The sequence below is a fragment of the Pipra filicauda genome, unplaced genomic scaffold (genome assembly GCF_003945595.2).
Source record: "Pipra filicauda isolate LSUMZ 115617 unplaced genomic scaffold, ASM394559v2 scaffold388_size762695_pilon, whole genome shotgun sequence".
NCBI lineage: Eukaryota > Metazoa > Chordata > Aves > Passeriformes > Pipridae > Pipra > Pipra filicauda.
This window is the reverse complement of record NW_024104518.1, coordinates 258,998-277,115: the sequence shown is the minus strand read 5'-3', so window position 1 is coordinate 277,115 and position 18,118 is coordinate 258,998. Positions and strand designations below refer to the sequence as shown.

The window sequence follows — 18,118 nt, the reverse complement described above, 5'->3', positions numbered from 1 at the left end:
TTTTTTTTTTTTTTTTTTTTTTTTTTTTTTTTTTTTTTTTTTTTTTTTTTTTTTTTTTTTTGAAAGGGCAGGTCTACTTTCATAGTCAAATATTTGGTTTCTTTCATGGAAAACTGCATTAGTTTCAAATTTGGGTGTTTGCTTCTCTCCCGTTTAGGAAAACAGCACAGTGACACTTTTAAAATTGGTTAAAACTTCATTTGCCTCTAAACTGTGTTTGCCTGGGTAACATTAATTGGTGGGCTGTGGTAAAAGCCAGAAGGTTTTTCTATCTCATTGCTCCATGCCAAGATAATGTGAGGTAAATTACAGGAATACTGCTCTATTTCTGCAAATTAAGAGATATTTTAAGGTCCCCACCAGCACACAACAGAAAGATTTGAGACATTCCTCTGAAATCCACATATTTTCTGGAAACTGCAGAGTCCTGCTGGTAAATAGTGGGTTTTCAGCTTGTTCACACTGAAAACAGAATTGCTCTGTGAAAAATTCCAAATAAAATTGCATAGAATTTCTTTTCTGGTGCTTCATTTGGCAAATCTGAGCCTCTGCAGCACGATCCAGAACATGGCTGTTTGTTTACTACAGTTTGAAACTGTGTCATAAAATACACATTATGTGAGGAGCCTAGAAATGCACTGAGATTTCAGAGGCAGAATTGCTCTGAGCCCTTTTATTAAATGAAACATCCATTTTCTCCCAGGCAGAAATCACAACGGTCTCCATCATAAAAATGATCAATAAAGCACTGGCTTGCGACTCCTGCTGCCTGGTTTAATTTTGTTATTGAAATAAAGGTTTCTCAGTGCATGGAATTTCCTGGGGATTAATATCAAAAATCAGCATCACAATGCATCCACCTCTTTGTGCTGATTTACTCCCAGAAATCACCCACTGCCCAGAGCAGAATAACAAACACACTCACACCCAGCTGCCCCAGGTCCCACCTGCCAAACCAGCCACAGGCCACGCTGAGAAGCAAAAACCAGCAGCTATTTTCTGGCAAAAATTGCAGTAGATTTTGGGGAAAGCTTCTTGAGGCAATACTTCGGAACTTCCCACCTCTGACTCACTGTAGCACCAGGAAAAACGGAGCTGGGGTGTTTGCATGGGAATCTCTGCCCCAAGGAATATTTGGAAGAAACAACTTCAGTGGAGAAATTTGTAAGTGACTTGAGATCGTGGTGCTGACCTGGGGACAATTTGGCCCCATGCACTGTTTGGGTTTACTTTCCATTTCTTTCTATTGGTGAAATAAGCACTAAGGCTTGTTGGGAACTCGCCTTAAAAATGCAACACGTTTGGGCAAACAAATCCACACATGGGATTGTCTACAAGGAGGGTTTTGTTTCAACTCCCCACACCAATGAAGGAGGCACCTGGTGGCTCTTCTGACTTTAGCATTGATTTGAGAAGTCAAAAATTTCCTGGCAAAACTATATTCCTATCGAAAAACACTCTACTAACAAAGTTAGTAGAGTTGTTCTAAAAAAAGTCTCCCTTCTACAGAAAATCCAGGCAGAAAAGCTTCAAAATTATCACAGAATCCCATGTAAGGTTTTTTTCCACATAAAAACTTTGACATCATCAGTTAGATAATTGCAAAAACTGGTGTAAAAACCCAAAATACAATCAAGATCAAAATCAAAACTCCCATTAAATTAGTGAGTGAATTATTTAGCTGTTAGATTTAGTTTTTAATTCCATGAACACTTGGCATCCACCAGCTTGTTTTCTGGAAAGGTGGAAATGGGAACTAGCAAATGGGCAAGAATTCCTTCAGTCCTGGACAATTAGTGTGGCCACATGAGTCAAGACTTTGCCTTGCACAAAAATCAGTGGAAATTTCCGCTGTTGGCCTTGCTGGGCACGGGTTTGGCAGAGCTATCCCAGTTCACCCAGAAATCCGTGGCAGCCTTGTCCCTGGCTATGCTCATCCCGGGATTAACCTTTTAACAGCTCATACCTTTGGGGGTGTTGAAGTCTGACAGCTGAAATCCTGCATCTCTACCACACAAACACTGCAGTGGCCTTGCAAAAATCCTGCTCAGCCCCCGTGATCTTCCCAGCAGACATGAAACCAGACCCTGGAGCTGCTTCCCCCCTCCCCCCGGTTGTGAAGTTTATGAGCTGTCAGCGTGTCAAACCTCCACTTAGCTGGGCAGCTGTGAGCAGCCAGAGCCTGAGATCTGCCAGGGCAGTTTAACAGAGCCATCAGCTCCTCACGGGGGGAGGCTGTGGCCTGTGAACACCCAGGGGTGAGGGAGAACCACCAAGCCTTAGGTGAGTTCACCTTTCACGTGGAGCAAAGAGAGGTGAGGACAAGGAAGAGGCAAAGAGAGACAATCCCACTTATTTTTGTTTGTGATTGTCCAAATGGGATCCACCACAGGGGTGTGGTGTCCACCTGATGCAGTCAGACAGAGGCACCTGAGCTGTGATCCAGGGATTGTCCAGCCAGGGCTGCCCAGCACACAAGTGGCCCTGGGATCCAGAAGGTGGGTGAAATGATGATCAGACATTGAGGAGCTGCTTTCAAGTATCTTTTGTGATTATAGGTCACAAAACACTTCTCATACATCTGCCTCCCATCTTACACCTTCAGTTTTGTGGACAAGATGGATGGGTAGATGTGGCCCTTCAGAGAATCACAGAATTAATCCCATCCAGTCCCACCCCCTGCCATGGGCAGGGACACCTTCCACTAGCCCAGGTTGCTCCAAGCCCCATCCAACCTGGCCTTGGACACTTCCAGGGCTGGGGCAGCCACAGCTTCTCTGGGCAACCTGTACCAGGGCCTCATCATCCTCACAGGGAAGAATTTCTTCCCAATATCCAACTAAACCTACTCTCTGTGCATTTAAAACCATTCCTCCTGTCCTCTCACTCCAGGCCCTTGAAAATAAACTCTCTGTTAATACCCAGAAACCCTGATCTCAGCTGGCCCTGGTGTTTTTACAGTCATTTTTAATCCAAAACACATCTCCTGGACTTAAAAACTCTGTTGAGACAGTAGTAAGACTCCAAGGTGGTAGAAGATTCCCTGCTGGATAGGTCCATGTGGATGTGTGTGTGTGGCTATTTTTTTTCCCACAAGAACTTGATTGACTGATGTCTGTAGATCCTGAGAGCCAGCAAAAGATCTGCTCTGATATCCAGAAAATTTTACAAGGGGCGGCAGGCTTAAAAGTGGTGGGAAGAAGCTGAGTGTGCCAGGATGTTGGAATGAGAAAGCCATCAGGAATGTGCCTCGGAGAACAGCTGCTACTGCAGCCCTGGCAGGAACCTCCAGGAAAGCTGCCTGGGAGCAAGGAGAGGGACTCAGAGATCACAGCTTGAGACAAGGGAAAGGTTCTCTTTAGTCAGTTAGTTAGTTAGCTAGTTAGTTAGTTAGTTAGTTAGCTTTTCCTGTCTCTGCTTTCGCTTCCCTCCTCTCTCCCAGCACTGTCACAACAAAGTCAGAGCACCTTGGAGAAGAGCTTGCCTCTGGTTTGCGCACTTGGGACTCTTCCCTTTCTCCCCACTGGAGCACTGAAAAGTGAATGATATAAAAACCCTGGACCTTTGGCAATAAAGGAAATTTCTGTCCATAATTCAGGAGTCCATGTAACATCCCATTCCATCTGTACCCCACAATCCCTCAGCACGGCTCGTGCAACACAGTTTTCCCTCTCCCCAGAAAAAGGTACTCCCTGCACTCCTTTCTCCTTTTTTTAACCTTTTTACCACAGGAACATCTATTTTTATTCCCCACTTAACACCTTCTGTCCACCTACACAAGTGCGAGCAATTAGAACAAAATATGCAAAACAAAAATGGGGGAATTCACACATTCCAATTCCAAGCTTAGTCCCCTTAATTAGCCACTTTCCCAGGATCCATCTATCTCTGATCTACACGGCCAGCACATTAACACTGTTACTGCTGAACACCCCGGGATGGTCTTTTGGCTAAAATCAAAACCTGGAGTCAGCTTAAGGTTTGCTAGATTTCCTTTTCCAGTCTCCATAGCCAAATCTGGAGGGATGATGGATTCAGGAAAATCCAGCACCTCTCAAGAGGAAGCTGGAGGGAGGTGAGAGGGTTTCCACTGCAGTGCTGTGACTGGCTAATGCTTCTTTGGGAAAGAGGGATAATGGGAAAAGTCCTCAACCAGCAGCTGTCCAGGTGTGGGGGGAAATGTCCATTCCCAGACAGCTGAGGGGAAACACCGAAAACATCCCGTGGTTTTGGCTGCTGGGAGAGCACATGGAGCACATGGAGCTCATTGTCCCGAGAGCACGGACAACAAACACCTGGGTGGGTTTGGGGGAGCTGGGTCAGTGTGGGTTTGGGGGAGCTGAGTCAGTGAGTGTTTGGAGAGCTGGTTTGGTGTGGGTTTGGGGGAGCTGGGTCAGTGAGTATTTCCCTGTCACAAGCCTGCAGAACTCCTTCCCTCCTCTCCCAGGATCCAGCCGGGGCAGCGGGATGAGCCCAGCAGTGCAGTGGCCGCACGGAGGGCAGACTGCTGGGGTCTCCAATTCACTGCTGGGGTCTCTATATCACTGCTGGGGTCTCCATTTCCCTGCTGGGGTCTCCATTTCCCTGCTGGAACCCGGCACAATCCCCGATCCCTCCCCCTTCCCTTCCCTGTCCCCGAGGGACTCTATTATACCCCCCGATCTGTTCACACTCCTGATCCCTCGGCGTGTTTGCACACACTGCTGACCCAGCCTTTATCTCCAGACATAAGGGTCTCTGTGTGGAGCTCCCACAAGGGCTATTAATCGTGTAGATGTCAGAGTCCCCCAGCTCCGAACCCTCCCTTCCTGCTCCTCCCCTCCCCTTCCATCCCCCCACCCTTTTCATGCTCTCTGAAGGTGGAGGGGGAGAAAAAAAAATACTTTTATAAAAATTCACACACAGAACTTGCAAACTTTGCAAAATATGATCTGCTCCCCTGGGAAAAGTTGGTAAATGGTGGGATTTGTCCTCAAATATCAACCAGAAACAAACACACTGTTCCCTCCTAAGCAAAGGGAGGAATTTCTCCAGCAGAAAACAGAGCACCAAATGCCTTGCCAAGTACAGGAAAGTTTGGCTCCTGGTTCCAACGTGGAGCGAACCCTCAAGCTGGTACCTCTGCAAGGGGCCAAATCCAAAGGGCCTATCTGCAAATCTGTGGGAATGTAGGATAGAATATGCTCAGCTGGAAGGGACCCATCAGGATGATCAAGTCCAGTGCTGAACCAGAGAATATTCTGAGTTCGAAGGGACCCACAAGGCTCATTGAGTCCAACTGTGAAGTGAATGGCCCATGCAGGAATCAAACCCACACCTCTGGTGTTATTGGTACCACGCTCTGACCATCTGAGCTCGTCTCAGGGTTCATGCAGAACTGGATTTAAAGCTCAGATCCTTGTGGATGTGGATCTGGAGAAGTGTGTCCATGTCACCACCTTTCAACACCCCCTCAGAATCACAGAACGTGCTGAGCTGGAAGGGACCCACAGGGATCGTCAGCCCGACCCTCAGCCCTGCACGGGACCATCCCCTGAGTCACACCCTGTGCCTGAGGACCATCCAAACCCTCCTGGAGCTCTGGCAGCCTTGGGGAGCCTGTTCAGTGCCCAACCAGCCTCTGGGGGAAGAACCTTTTCCTGAGACCCAACCTGACCCTGCCCTGACACGGCTCCAGCCGTTCCCTGGCTGCTGTCCCTGCTCCCCCCGGAGCAGAGATCCCTCTTGCCCAGCAGCACCCTCTCCTTGCCCAGGGTGACCAGGGAGCTGTTCCCCAGGCTGTTCCCCCGTGCTGACCCTCCTCACCTGCACACGGGCCTCGGTGAGTTTGGTCCTCTGGGCCAGCTCCTCACGGGTGTAGATGTCGGGGTAGTGGGTCCTCTCGAAGGCCTTCTCCAGCTCCTCCAGCTGCTCGGCCGTGAAGGTGGTTCTGCTGCGGCGCTGTTTGCGCTTCAGGGGCAGGTCTGGCTCAGATTCCACGTCAGAGCCTTCATCCAACCTGTTACCTGGGGAGGGAGAGGAATGGGAGTGAGGTTTGTGTGGTTCAAGGTCAGACAGAGGCTGTGGGAAGAGCGGAGCAGCCCAGAGAAGTAATCCTGGTTCTCCTGTTGATCAAACAAAGCACTGAATCACAGACACTCCAGTTTGGGTTGGAAGAACCTCAAAGATCATCCAGTTCCACCTGCCATGGGCAGGGACATCTTCCACTATCCCAGGTTGCTCCAAGCCCCGTCCAGCCTGGCCTTGGACACTTCCAGGGCTGGGGCAGCCACAGCTTCTCTGGGCAACCTGTGCCAGGGCTTGCCCACCCTCACACGGTGCCCATGTACAACACATCTGCCAGATTTATGTTATTTATGTTGTTTCCTACTATTATTTTTTCCCACATTGCAAAGAAAACTTAGGAAAATCAAAACTCCCGCAGGAAAACGGTGGCTCGTGGTCCTCGGTTCAAATTGTTACAGAGAAAGAACTTCCAGTTGTTGACTTATTTCAAGAAATTTCCATTTTTTAATTTGAAATTACTGTTTCAGAGGCGCACATTTTACACTGAAAAATGTCGAAGCTGAAATAAGCACATAAAAATGTCACATGAAAATGCTTTGGCTTGTGCTGCCTCATTTTCTCCTGTGTTTTGTCAAGTGTTGGTGTTTAATATTTCAGCTCTTTTAAACCACTTTAGGAAGCAAAAAAAAAGAACAATCAGGAATTCTTTACAGGTGGAGAAAAACCTTTCCAGCTCTGCTTTAGCTGTAGGTTGGGCTGCCCACAGGATACAGTTCCTCAGCTCTTAAATTCCCCCATTTCAGCAGGAGTTTTGCACAAGACCAGACTCCTACAGAGTTCAGATGCCATCAGAGTCCTTTCCCAATGACTAATTGGTCACTTATTCCTTGGCTTTCCCTGGACCTGTGCCTTTCCCTTCTCCCTGCCTCAAGCCTGGCACCACATCTGTTGCCTCCTGAGGCCCAAAGAAGTACAGCTGGAATAAGTAAATGCAGTTTTCCTCCATTTTTCCCCTCTGGAGATACAGCAGAAGGCACTACATTGATGTTCCCCAAGTGTCCAGTGGATTTTGGAGGGGGCACACCCAGACCATGGAGCTGTGACTCCAGTGTTTGCTCTCATGGAACAAATCTCGTTACAAGACACAACGTGCAGGTCTCAGTTCCCTGCAGTGTCTGAAGGATCTCAGCCAGGCCAAGCTTCGTGTCTGCCTTTGGGACAGGGAGAAACGTGCCCCTGGTCTGTGGCAGCAGGGGAGGAACAACCTGAGAGATGATACCCTTGAGGCAGGAGAGAGATGTGGTCTGTCACCTTTTCCTTCTCTCTCATGAGAACAGGAGGCTCTATAATGTCACTGATTTCTTTTCCCTACCAGGCTTGACTTCGGTCTTTCAGAGGAACCACAGAGCCAGAATCAAACTGTGCTCACAGAGAAGTAATTTTTCCTTCTGGGTGAACCTTTGCTAATCTAAGGATTAAATCAGGACTTCCATGTGCTCAACTTGACGATAAAGTTCCCTGAAGTTCCTCACGGTGTTTTTCAGCCTCTATATCATCATCATCCAAAAATCTGCCTCTTTCCTTGTCAGGGCTGGGAACGGCAGCTGTGATTCCCCAACAGCTGCCGGGGAGCGGCGGCAGTTTGAGGAGTAGGAGGCAAATATCCCCTCGGAGCTCTCTTGTTTATACTGAGATCACCACAAAATGCCTCTGCATTCAAAACAAAAACGCTTTTATGTCCCGGGGCTTCACGGGGAGGACGTGGGACCTCGGATAACGCAGTTGTGCTGGAGCCAGGGCAGCTCTGCTGCAGGGGAGTGGGTGGCTTGTTCTGGGGGCAAAAACATCACCCTAACAGGTTTTTCCTCCTTCTGCCTCTGGCTTACCAATAAGTACGTAAGGGTCTTTACATACATTCATCTTTTAGACCATCTTTTATTTCTTCATTTCTCACCAAAAGCAGTGAGAAATTCGCTTTTGACCTCAGAGGAGCAGCCTCTGCCCCACAGTTTAAAGACAACATCACTGCTCGTGGCAAAAACCTGCTACTAAACTAGTTTTTTGGTTTTGTCCACTTTCAGGGAAGGTCTGGAGTGTCAAATAAAAGGAACATCTGCACTTGAAAATAAAAGCCCTCCACATCTGGGTCCCACATGATTCAGGACAGGTAGAAGCACATCTGGGCCCTGGAGTGAGTACCATGCTGTGCAAAAGCACATCTGGAAACCTAGAGCATTCAGTAAATTTAAGTTCATCACTGAAGTGATTATTAATTACTTTGTGTCTTTCCTGGTAATGTTGGGTATGAAAAATAATAAGGACAGAGGTGTGTTTGTGTCTAGGGTGTGAGAGAGCCAGTGTGAGGAAGGGGAAGGAAAACACAGAGGAAGGAAAATACCCAGATTTAAATGTCCTATTTCTCTGTAGTTACTACCCACCCAGGTGTAGTTAGGACACACACTACACACACTTAGTAGGAACTGGCAGCCTGTGAGCTCTTTAGCACAAGAATGGTTGTTTGGGTGTTTCACCAAAGCCCCAAACAGGCAAGTCCTGTCATGAAAGTGTAATCATGGCTGGGGTCTCCCCTTGCCCCTGCCCTGGCAGCAGTGTCAGATCATCTCCCTACAGCTCATCTGCTCATCTGATCCAACTGCTGGGATCCAGGATCTCCCTGGGTGAAGGAAAAACAGTCTGGAAAAGGATCTGTAACTTATTTCATCTCCCACACTTCACTTCGGTCTGCAGAAGTCCAGAAGGGAAAACAGCCAAACTTCCTGCACCAGCTTTGAACTCCTCACTGAGGATCCCTGATTTGGCCACAAGGTTTTGGGAGAGGGTGACTGATTGTCATGTGCCACCCACAGCCATCAGTGCTGCCTACGGGGTTAAGGCCAACCCTTGCAAAGTAAACTTCCCTATCCCCAAGCCTCCCAACAGCTCCCGCCTGGCATTATCCCCATTTCCCAAGCGTGGCAGGGACGGCGGAACTCACCCACCTACGGTCACCCCGTGAGTCAGGAGCAGAGCTGGGAACAGAAGCCACAGCTCCTCGTGCCAAGTCCAAGGCTCCAACAACCCAACTACAAAGATGAAACCAAGAGAGCAAGAAAAATCCCAGGATATGTGTGGAACCAGCTGGTCTGACACGGAGCAGCTGCTCCTGTCACACAGGGAATCAGGGAAGAATAGAGAAAGTCTTCCAGCTGGGATGGGCTGGTCGAGCCTGTTATCCAACACATCCCTGCTATCGTGGACAGGCTCCCTCACCTGCCTAACGAGCAACTCCACAGGTCTGTGCCCTTCCTGACCAGCTGGAATACCTTGGACAAACCATTTCCAAAATCTCCCAAAGATTCCACCCAATTAGAAGCTCTCAAAAGCTGCAAGAATAACTCAAAGAGACTCCCTCGCTGGGGATTCACCCAAAATTTAAACACTTCATTTTTTGCAACACATCCCTGTGTGAAAAATGGTTGTGAGCAGGGGAAATCCCAGTTTCCAGCCCCCAGCACAACGGGATTATTGCTGTAGGAACAATCACGAGCTGGTAGCGTTTTACACTTACTCAGCACAAGCAACAATGTAAATAAGAAGGTGGAGAAATATCTAGAAGCAGCTTCTTGGGTGGTTTTCCAATCAGTTGTTGTGATGAAGGATGGGAACCAGCTATCTGTCCACCACGGAGCTCCCCCAGGATATCCCACCGGGAAAGACTGACAGGAAGGAGCAGAAAGGGAACGTGAATGGAGGAAAAAAATCTCACAGCAGAACAAGTCTGAGAAAAGGAAAAAACTTAAGGAAAAGCATGTGTGTTACACACACACTCATCCCACTAGATTTTATATTTTAAGAGCAATTCCACCTTTATTTTTTGTGTAACTGCTCTGTAGCTCAGGAAGAAAACAAACTGCTCAAACCTCTCTGCTTTGCAATACTTTTAGAACTAAAAAGGCACAGACTTCATCATGGGAGTGAAAGCAGGGGGATGCCAGGGTGAAAATTCGTTGGCTCTTCCCTCTTCTCCCGAGGAACTGTGCCAAGGTACAGGTACCTTCCTGGGGCAGAGACACAACCTGGCTCGTGCAAGAGGGGAGAGATAACCACGTGAAGGGACTTGCTGAAGGTCTGTGTGGAGCAGTGTGGAGTTCTGCTCTGCAGTGGGCTGGGGAAGATGGGATGAACCCCAGTGGTTGTTTCTGCCCGTGGACACGAGTGTGGCCAGAGCTGGTGTGCAGGGGTGAGGGCAGGATGGCACAGCAAAGGTGACAAAGAGAAGCCTGGGCACGTCCTGGGGGCCATTCTGGCCCAAGGAAATGTGGGAATTACCTCCCCCAAACTCCCATTCCTCAATAATGCTGCCGGTTCAGGATGGGTACAACTAGAGAGAGCTGGGCAGAGCTCTCTGAAGGGATTTGAGAGGAGCAAAGGGAGCTGGAGGAAAGGACTGAGAAAACCCTCAGTAATTACAGACTGGTTGTGTCCTTCCTCTCCCCATTCCCTTCCCTCCTCTACTTCCCTTCCACCCCCTCTGCCTTTCTCCTCTCCATTCACTGCTTCTGGACTCCTCTTAGCCCTGGAGTTAAATTAATCAACAGGATTAGGTGGCATCGGCCACAACAAGACCCTCCAGTCTCAGCCTGAGCTCTTGATGCTCTACAAGGACCTGCTGCCCTGCCTTGAAGCACCTTGGAGCCGTCTGGAAGGATTGGCAGAGAGGACCAGACATGGAAACGCATTCATTAAAGTGGGGGTTGGATTTTGTCAGAGGGTAAAGGGGAGCTGCACACTATTCCTCATCTCATTTCCTTTCTTTCTTTCTTCCTTCCAGCTACACCATCCTAAAAATTAAATGTGTGTTGGAGGGGAGAGATGGAGAGGGAGGAAGGGTCTGGGTTTGTGAATGGCTTGGCTACAACTGCACCTCCTGTGCTGCAATTGGCTTCAGCAAACACACTCCAGTACAGCTGGAGCAGCAGAGATGCTCCACAGAACCCACCTGGAGGTGACTGGCTGGGGAGCCAATGCAGCCACAGGGAAACCTGGATTTGAAGGCATGAGAGAAGGAGGAAAACCTCACTTGAAGGCATGAGAGAAGGAGGAAAACCTCACTTGGAAGGTATCAGCAAGTCCCGAGCACCCCCACAGTCCAGCCCCACACAAGGCCCTCCCTTCTGCACAGTGCTCTCCATCCACCAGAGCTGTCTCTTGGTGGTCCCAGCAGCAGAAATGTGTCCATGAACACATTTCCAGTCCCACGTGCACTTGAACTTCAGGCTTTTTTTATGCTGGAGGACAATTAAAGAGTCTCTTGACGAGGTTTCACCTCAAGTGATGTTTTTGATTCCTGACATTGCCATAATAAATGGTGCTACATTACCATTCACCACCTCCCAGGTGGGAACACCTCCTGCTTGGGGATACCTTGGCATGAGGGCCTAAAATAATAAGATCTCTCTATAAATATATCCAGAGGAGGCCAAGTTTACTAGAGGGATGGAGCACCTCTGCTATGAGGAAAGGTTGAGAGAGATGGGATCGTTCAGCCTGAAGAGAAGCTTTGGGGTGACCCAATTGTGGCCCTCCAGTACCTGAAGGAGCTGACAAAAAAGATGGAGAGAGACTATTTACAAGGGCCTGGAGTGACAGGACAAGGGGGAATGGCTTTAAGCTGAAAGAGGGTAGATTTAGGCTGGATACTGGGAAGAAATCCTTCCCTGTGAGGGTGGGGAGGCCCTGGCACAGGTTGCCCAGAGAAGCTGTGGCTGCCCCAGCCCTGGAAGTGTCCAAGGCCAGGTTGGACGGGGCTTGGAGCAGCCTGGGCTGGTGGAAGGTGTCCCTGCCCATGGCAGGGGGTGGCACTGGATGGGCTTTAAGGTCCCTTCCAACCCCACCCATTCCATGACTACAGTGAGATCCTTGCCATGGGCCTGGGCTATAACACACCCCTGGAGCAGGAGGGTGGGACTGCACAGCTCGTGCTTCTTTCCTGCTCCCCCAAAAGCATGTAGGATGAAGAAGGATCACCCAGACACAGTGGTTCATTCACAGAGCACATCTCCTGTGCTGCTCCTGCAATCCACAGCTTCAGGAGACAGAGCTGGAACTCTCCCTGACTTCTGAGCATCTGCCTTTCCCTCTGGCAGAAAGCAAACAAACCCCATCAAAATGCAAACAAGACCACGAGAAGGCTGAGAGGAAAGGTGACACAGTGGCAGCATCACAGAAATGTTCTGCCTTGGTTTTAGTTTCCAGCACAGAAACAAGAACAGCCTCGTCTCTCCTTGGAAAACAAAGAAGTCCCGAGTTCCCAGTGAGCCAGAGGTGCTTCTGTGTGCCCCAAATAACCCTGCTCACCTCCAAACCTATTCAGCAGCAGGTGGGACTGCAGAGGGGGACAGGTGTTTCAAATTCATCTCTTGCCCCCCTCGCCCCTCTCCAAGCACATTCCCAGACACAAAAACCCAGTAATTGCCACAGCACATACAATAAAGAGTTGGGTTTCCCCTCCCTCCCCTTCCCAACCTGTAAACCCCCATTCCCCAGTGCTTGCTCGTGCCTGTGCAGCTGTATCACAGTTTAACATAGTTTAGGGGGCTGTGGTGTGGAGCAGCAGCAGCAAACGAATCACATAATAGTTGATACGCGTTTTAATCAAGTAATTCGGCCCAAGCAGAATGACAGTGCCTGTTGGTGGGGTGCCCTTGAATACCAAACAGACCAGGGAGCAGGTCTAGGAAAATGAAAAAATCATTTACAGCTCAGCTGGGGGCTGCAGTGTTCAGCACAGCATTAATGTGGGGGCCCGGCAAGAGAAAGGTTGGGGTATTTTTCTGTATTTTTATTATTCAGGCTCTGAACTGACCAGCTGTAACCAAACCACAGACTGAGGTAATGTCCATTATGGGCTTTCCAGCCTGGAAATAATACTCACAGTGGAGCTGGTGCTCTTTGACAGGGAGTGACACTGTCTGTCTGTCTGGGATGGATACAGAAAAGGGGTGAGGGTCAAAGGGAGAGGGGGTTCACAGCTGGAGAATTCCCTCAGCATGTCAAGGTCTCTACTGAATGAGGGAGATTAGATGTGGAAGGAGAAGCTGGAGGGAGAAAGGAGAGCTGGAGATTTAATGGATGAAAAGGGAGCCCACACAACCTGTCCAAGTGTGAGCAGCTCCCCACGTGTGGGTGACCAGTGACCAGAGGGAGAACCCTGTTCTGTCCTGGAGCCAGGGATCCAATCATTTCTCCACAGCTGAATCCAAAGGTTCACCCAGGAGGGGCCCCACATTCACGTGCTGAGCTCGAAGACCCACAGGTGGTGCAACATGTTCAGTGTTCCCTGGTTCTGGTCCTGCTTCCCTGAGCATCCCCCAGAACTCCCTGTCCTCCCAGCTCTTCCAGAATTCACCTCCTAACTCATAGATTGGGGATTTCAAGAAAACTCTTGTACAGGAGTATCTGGGGCTGGAACCAGGTTATGTTTAAGGTCCTTTCCAATCCAAACCATTCTATCTCACCTGGCACTTGGCCATGAAATACGTGTGTGATTCTAAACAAAAGAATATAAATTTTATTTCGTTGGGGCGTCAATTTGGGATGCACAGAGGTCCAAAATTCACCTCCATTTTCCACTATAAAATCCCTAAATCTCCTTGAACAAGTGTCTGAGCCTTTTGGGGGAAGGTCTAGCCAGGTTCAGAGGCACGACTGCAAGTGGAGCACTACAAGATTCTGGAAAGAAAAAGCTGGAGAGACCCTGTTTTCCTTGGAACAGTCATCCACTGCCAAAAAGCTCTTGCCAATACGAGGACTTGCTTCGAGTGAAGGGCTCCCCACCAGCTCTCCCTGCATTCCTCTCTATCAGCTGCAGCCACTCCAGGTAACTCTGGGTTTGGAACGTACCTTTGCCTTGAAGCTGAACTAGATGGAGGCTTTTCCAAAGCCACAAAGAAGAAGGAATTGCATCTCCAAGCAGATGTTCTTTCACAATGCACAGAGCCCAAGCAAAGCCCTTTGCTGACACACCAGAGCAGCTCTGGCAGGAGCCAAGAAGTTTGTACTCGTTTATCTGGGTGGAGGGATCTGGCCCTGGAGGCTCCATCCACTCTGAATGTGAAACCAGTGAGAGATGTGGGGGCCCAGCAAACCCCAAGCCCAGTCTGGGTCTGGCAGGGAAGTCCCAGCTGCGGTGCCCCCACGGGAAGACACATGGCCACAACAAACACAACATATTCTGCTCCTTGCAGGCACTGAACAAAATCAAACCATCCAGAACATTTGGAGGAAGATAGGGAGGGAGGGAGGGCAAAAGAGAGCCTACGTCTCCAACAGCCTTTGTTAATTCCCAGCACTGGCCTGAACATAAACAGATGGAATATCCATCAACTCCAGTCGTCTTTTCTTTTCTTTCAACTTTTTTCTAGTTCTCGCCTCCCTGCCCCCTCCACCCCTAACACTCTTTCTTCTGGCTTTTGTTTGGCCTTTTAAAGAACCCCGAGGTAATGAGGCCTGCCCCAAGTCCCAGCACATCTGTGAAGTCCATAAAAGGCCCCTTTTTCACTTCAATATTCATGGCCTCGTGCTTGTGGCAGGCGCAGGATCCAGCACAGCCCTGCACGAAAGGGGCTGCAGGGGCTCCTTGGCTCCTCTGCCTGAATCCAAACACTGTCCTTAGAGAGGCATCAGTAGTGCTCCCAAAACTGGGAAGCAAAGGGAGACCAGCTGGGATACAGGGGGAATAAAGAGGTGGGGGGAAAACAGCTCTGTTCACTTTCTCTGTAGTTTTCCCTTTTTTGCTTCTTCCCTTTCAGCTTCATCTCTCCTGTTCCCTTCAGGCAATTTCTCACAGACACAGGGAAGATGTTGGAGCAGCACAAACATCCCCCAGGGTCTGAGCTGCACAGGAGGATGGGGCACAGGCAGCCAGGATGCTGGAAGCCTGCTGGCATTAAGGATGGGGAATCTGATGCTTTGATAACCACCTTGATTTAGGAGTTAAAGCAGCAGGTAAACCGGGAACAGAACACCTGGCCTGAGGAATACACAGCCAGGCATGAAGGACAAGTGTGTGTATGATACCTGGAGATGAAAAAAACAGTAAGTGATGGACCAAAATGTAAAATGTAACGTTCATGTTCAGCTTGGTACTCTGTGTTTGTTTTCAGTGTGGGTCCTGGCAGGGGTGAGTTGGCCTGGGGCAGGCTATGGCACAGCCCCAGCTCAGCAAGAAGCCTCTCAACCTTATGCTCAGCTTGTCCCTGACTTTCATCCACTAAATTCATGCCATGCCTTGACTGGGTGGAAGCTCCAGCCAGGGCCCAGGAAATGCAAGGAAAGCTCAGTGATGCCCAGCCTGCTGTGATCCCACCCCATGCTCCAGCCATGCCTGTTTTCCCGCTGCAGCAAAGCAAACATTGCACCACGTGCTCTCAAGCCGGGGGTCCAGGAGCCCCTCACACCAGTTTCCCTCCTCATTCTGAGCACAAACCAACATCCCACTGCTCTCCACAGGCACCACGCCCACCCTCCCAGAGGGCCTGTAATGGCACTACAGAAAACACGCTGTGCTATTCAAACACCGTCATGAAAACAACACCCAGATCCACAGGAGAGAGACTCGGAACAGCCCCCAGCCAGAGGATGGACATCTCTGGGCAGTTTTACCCTTTTACCTCAGTTCTCATATGGATAAACAAGCGTGTGTTTCCATCCTGGAGCCACTCCCACAGCCTTAATCTATTCCAGTACTTTTTAATCAAGAATTTTCTCAAAAATTGGCTGAGCAGAAGCACCACAGTCGTGTCTCAGGTGCTGGCGATACCTCACCAAAAGTGACCTTTCCCCACACATCTGGGCTGGACTGCTCTTGCTGTAACCTGTTCATCAGCCCACCACATAGGCACAGACATCCCATCCCACCCTAGTGCGACCCATAAATCCAGGTTTCAGAGTTTCTTGCCTGTGACAACCTCTGCTGCTCCTGGCTTTGTCCCAGCGTGGCTCTGCTCATGTACTTGAAGTCCTGCCACCCCTTCTGTCCCAGTTCTGGCCCCACGGGCTCTGCCAGCACATCTCAGCCTTGGCCATCGCTGCCTTGCTGTTCTCACCCTGAGGTCCCCTCACAGCTCTGTCCTTGCTCCTCCATCCCAGTCTGCAACACCCGCTTTTATTTTCATCCCAAACCCTACACAGCTCTGCCAACAGCCCTTAATCTGGTCTTGTAGTTCCTCTGCTGTTTCAGCCCTGGCTGGATCCATCAAATTAAAGACGTTTCAGTGTAAGACTCTTTCAGGAAAGATAAACAAATTCAACCTCATAAACCTTTCCCAATCCTGAAAAACCAGCCCATGAGAATGAGGCACCAGAGAGCACTTAACCACACATGAGAAACACATTCCTCCTGCTGTTTGCAAGCCCTGCTTCATTTATCTGAGTGTCAGCCCGACTGCCTGAAGCCAAGAGGTGTGTGAGAGCAGGCACGAGCCACCACCTCCCTTCCTCTGCTTTGTGCTCCACCGTGTCTGGGAAAACAGGGATGCAGCAAAAGTCATTAAGGCAGCTGTCCTTGGAGAGCATCTGACTCTTTTTCCCCTCTTCTGCTTCCTTCCCGTTCCTGTGCTTGTTTATTTATCTAGATACATGCACTATATATATATATATACACACATATATATACACGTGTGGGTGTATAAACACATCCTCTCGCTTCACTGCTACTTCCACTTGCTTTCTTGCTCTCTCTACTGCACTTCTCCCTTTGTCTCCAAATTTATGCCCTTTCCCTGCCTACTTTTCTCCTCACAAACAGACACAGCTCTACACTCATTTCAGCCCCCAGGGAAAACCCCAAAGGACGTGAGTGTGGGAGCTCTGGCAGAAAGGGTCCACGAGAAGAGCGAGCCCCTCGTCACGTTGGCCAAGAGCAACTGCGGCTGCTGCTGCCAATGTGGTGAGAAGCTGGACTGTGACATTCGCCTGCAATTGAACCCCGGTGCCTGTCTCTGCCGCTCCCTGCTCCCAGAAGAAAGAGAAGAAAGAAAAGTGTAGGGAGGAGAGAATGCAAGTGACAGAAAGAAGGATTGAATGAAGGAGCGAAAAGAAAGAAAGATATCCCTGCGCCGCTTGGTCCTTTATCAGCCCTGTCATCTGGTGCAGGGCCCTGCCCGCATTGTCTCACCTTGGACAAAACCAAAAGGCTGGTTTTTGTGCAGATTCCTTTAGAGCTGCCAGCAGCAGCACCTTAGGGGGTCTGGGGAGGCTGAATGTGCAGCTGACAGCCCCGCGCGGCCCGATGTGATATCAATAAACTCCGACACGTCAACTCTTCAGCACAGATCATGTGGAAGGTACGGCCTGAATATTAAAACCCCCGGGGCCGGGAAGGGAGCTCCGGGGGGAGAGGGGGGAGGAGGGGGCTCGGAGCAAGGCGAGGTCGGCGAGTGAGGGGCTGCACCAGCACAAGCCAGGCCACAGCACCAAAACAAGAGGCACCGCTGCAGAGCTGCTTCCTGCTGCCTCAGCAGCCTTTTGGCTTCTATTCCTGACCGCCAGCAAGGACAAGGGGCGTAAAGGCTTCTCTGGAGCTTCTCCTACAGGTTCTGGGAAAGGGATTCTCCTTGAGGAGCAAACTGGGCACAGCTACAAGAAGCTGTGCTGGCCCGGCATTGCATCCTGCTCCTGCTCCGTGCACATTTGCTTCAGGGAGCAAACAGAGCCCTGCCCACGCTGCTCTGCTCTGTGGTGCTGCTCACAGGCACCATCACTGACAGAGCCCCAGCTGTGCCACCAGCACAGCTCCCAGCCCGGGGTGACAAGCCGGGCAACACAAGTGCCTCAGAGGGGACGCTGAAGCCCAGCAGGACATTTTCTGCCACTCCTGCCGTGATACCAAGATGCTTTCCCAGAGGAGCAGGCACAGCACTGTGACAGGGGACCTTTCCTGCTTGGTAGCAGAGAACATTTGCCTCTCCTGACACTTTTCATCCTTAGGTTCCAGAGTGAATGTGCCCAGATGAAGTTAAAGAGGCAGCTCACTCCATGAGAACTGGGTTGTGTTGAGCTTGGAGCTCAGCTCTCTGCAGACTCCAAATATCCACAGCCTCCATTTCCATCA

General features: G+C 49.8%; 1 protein-coding gene across 1 annotated transcript in view; it reads right to left on the bottom strand.

Annotated features, from left to right (window-relative positions):
- Positions 1 to 18,118, bottom strand: part of PAX7 (paired box 7) — a 105,482-nt gene that overhangs the window by 50,349 nt on the left and 37,015 nt on the right. The window contains exon 6 of the mRNA XM_027720587.2: positions 5,806 to 6,005. Within this exon, the coding sequence (XP_027576388.1) occupies positions 5,806 to 6,005 (200 nt within the window). The remainder of the gene's footprint in view (positions 1 to 5,805; positions 6,006 to 18,118) is intronic.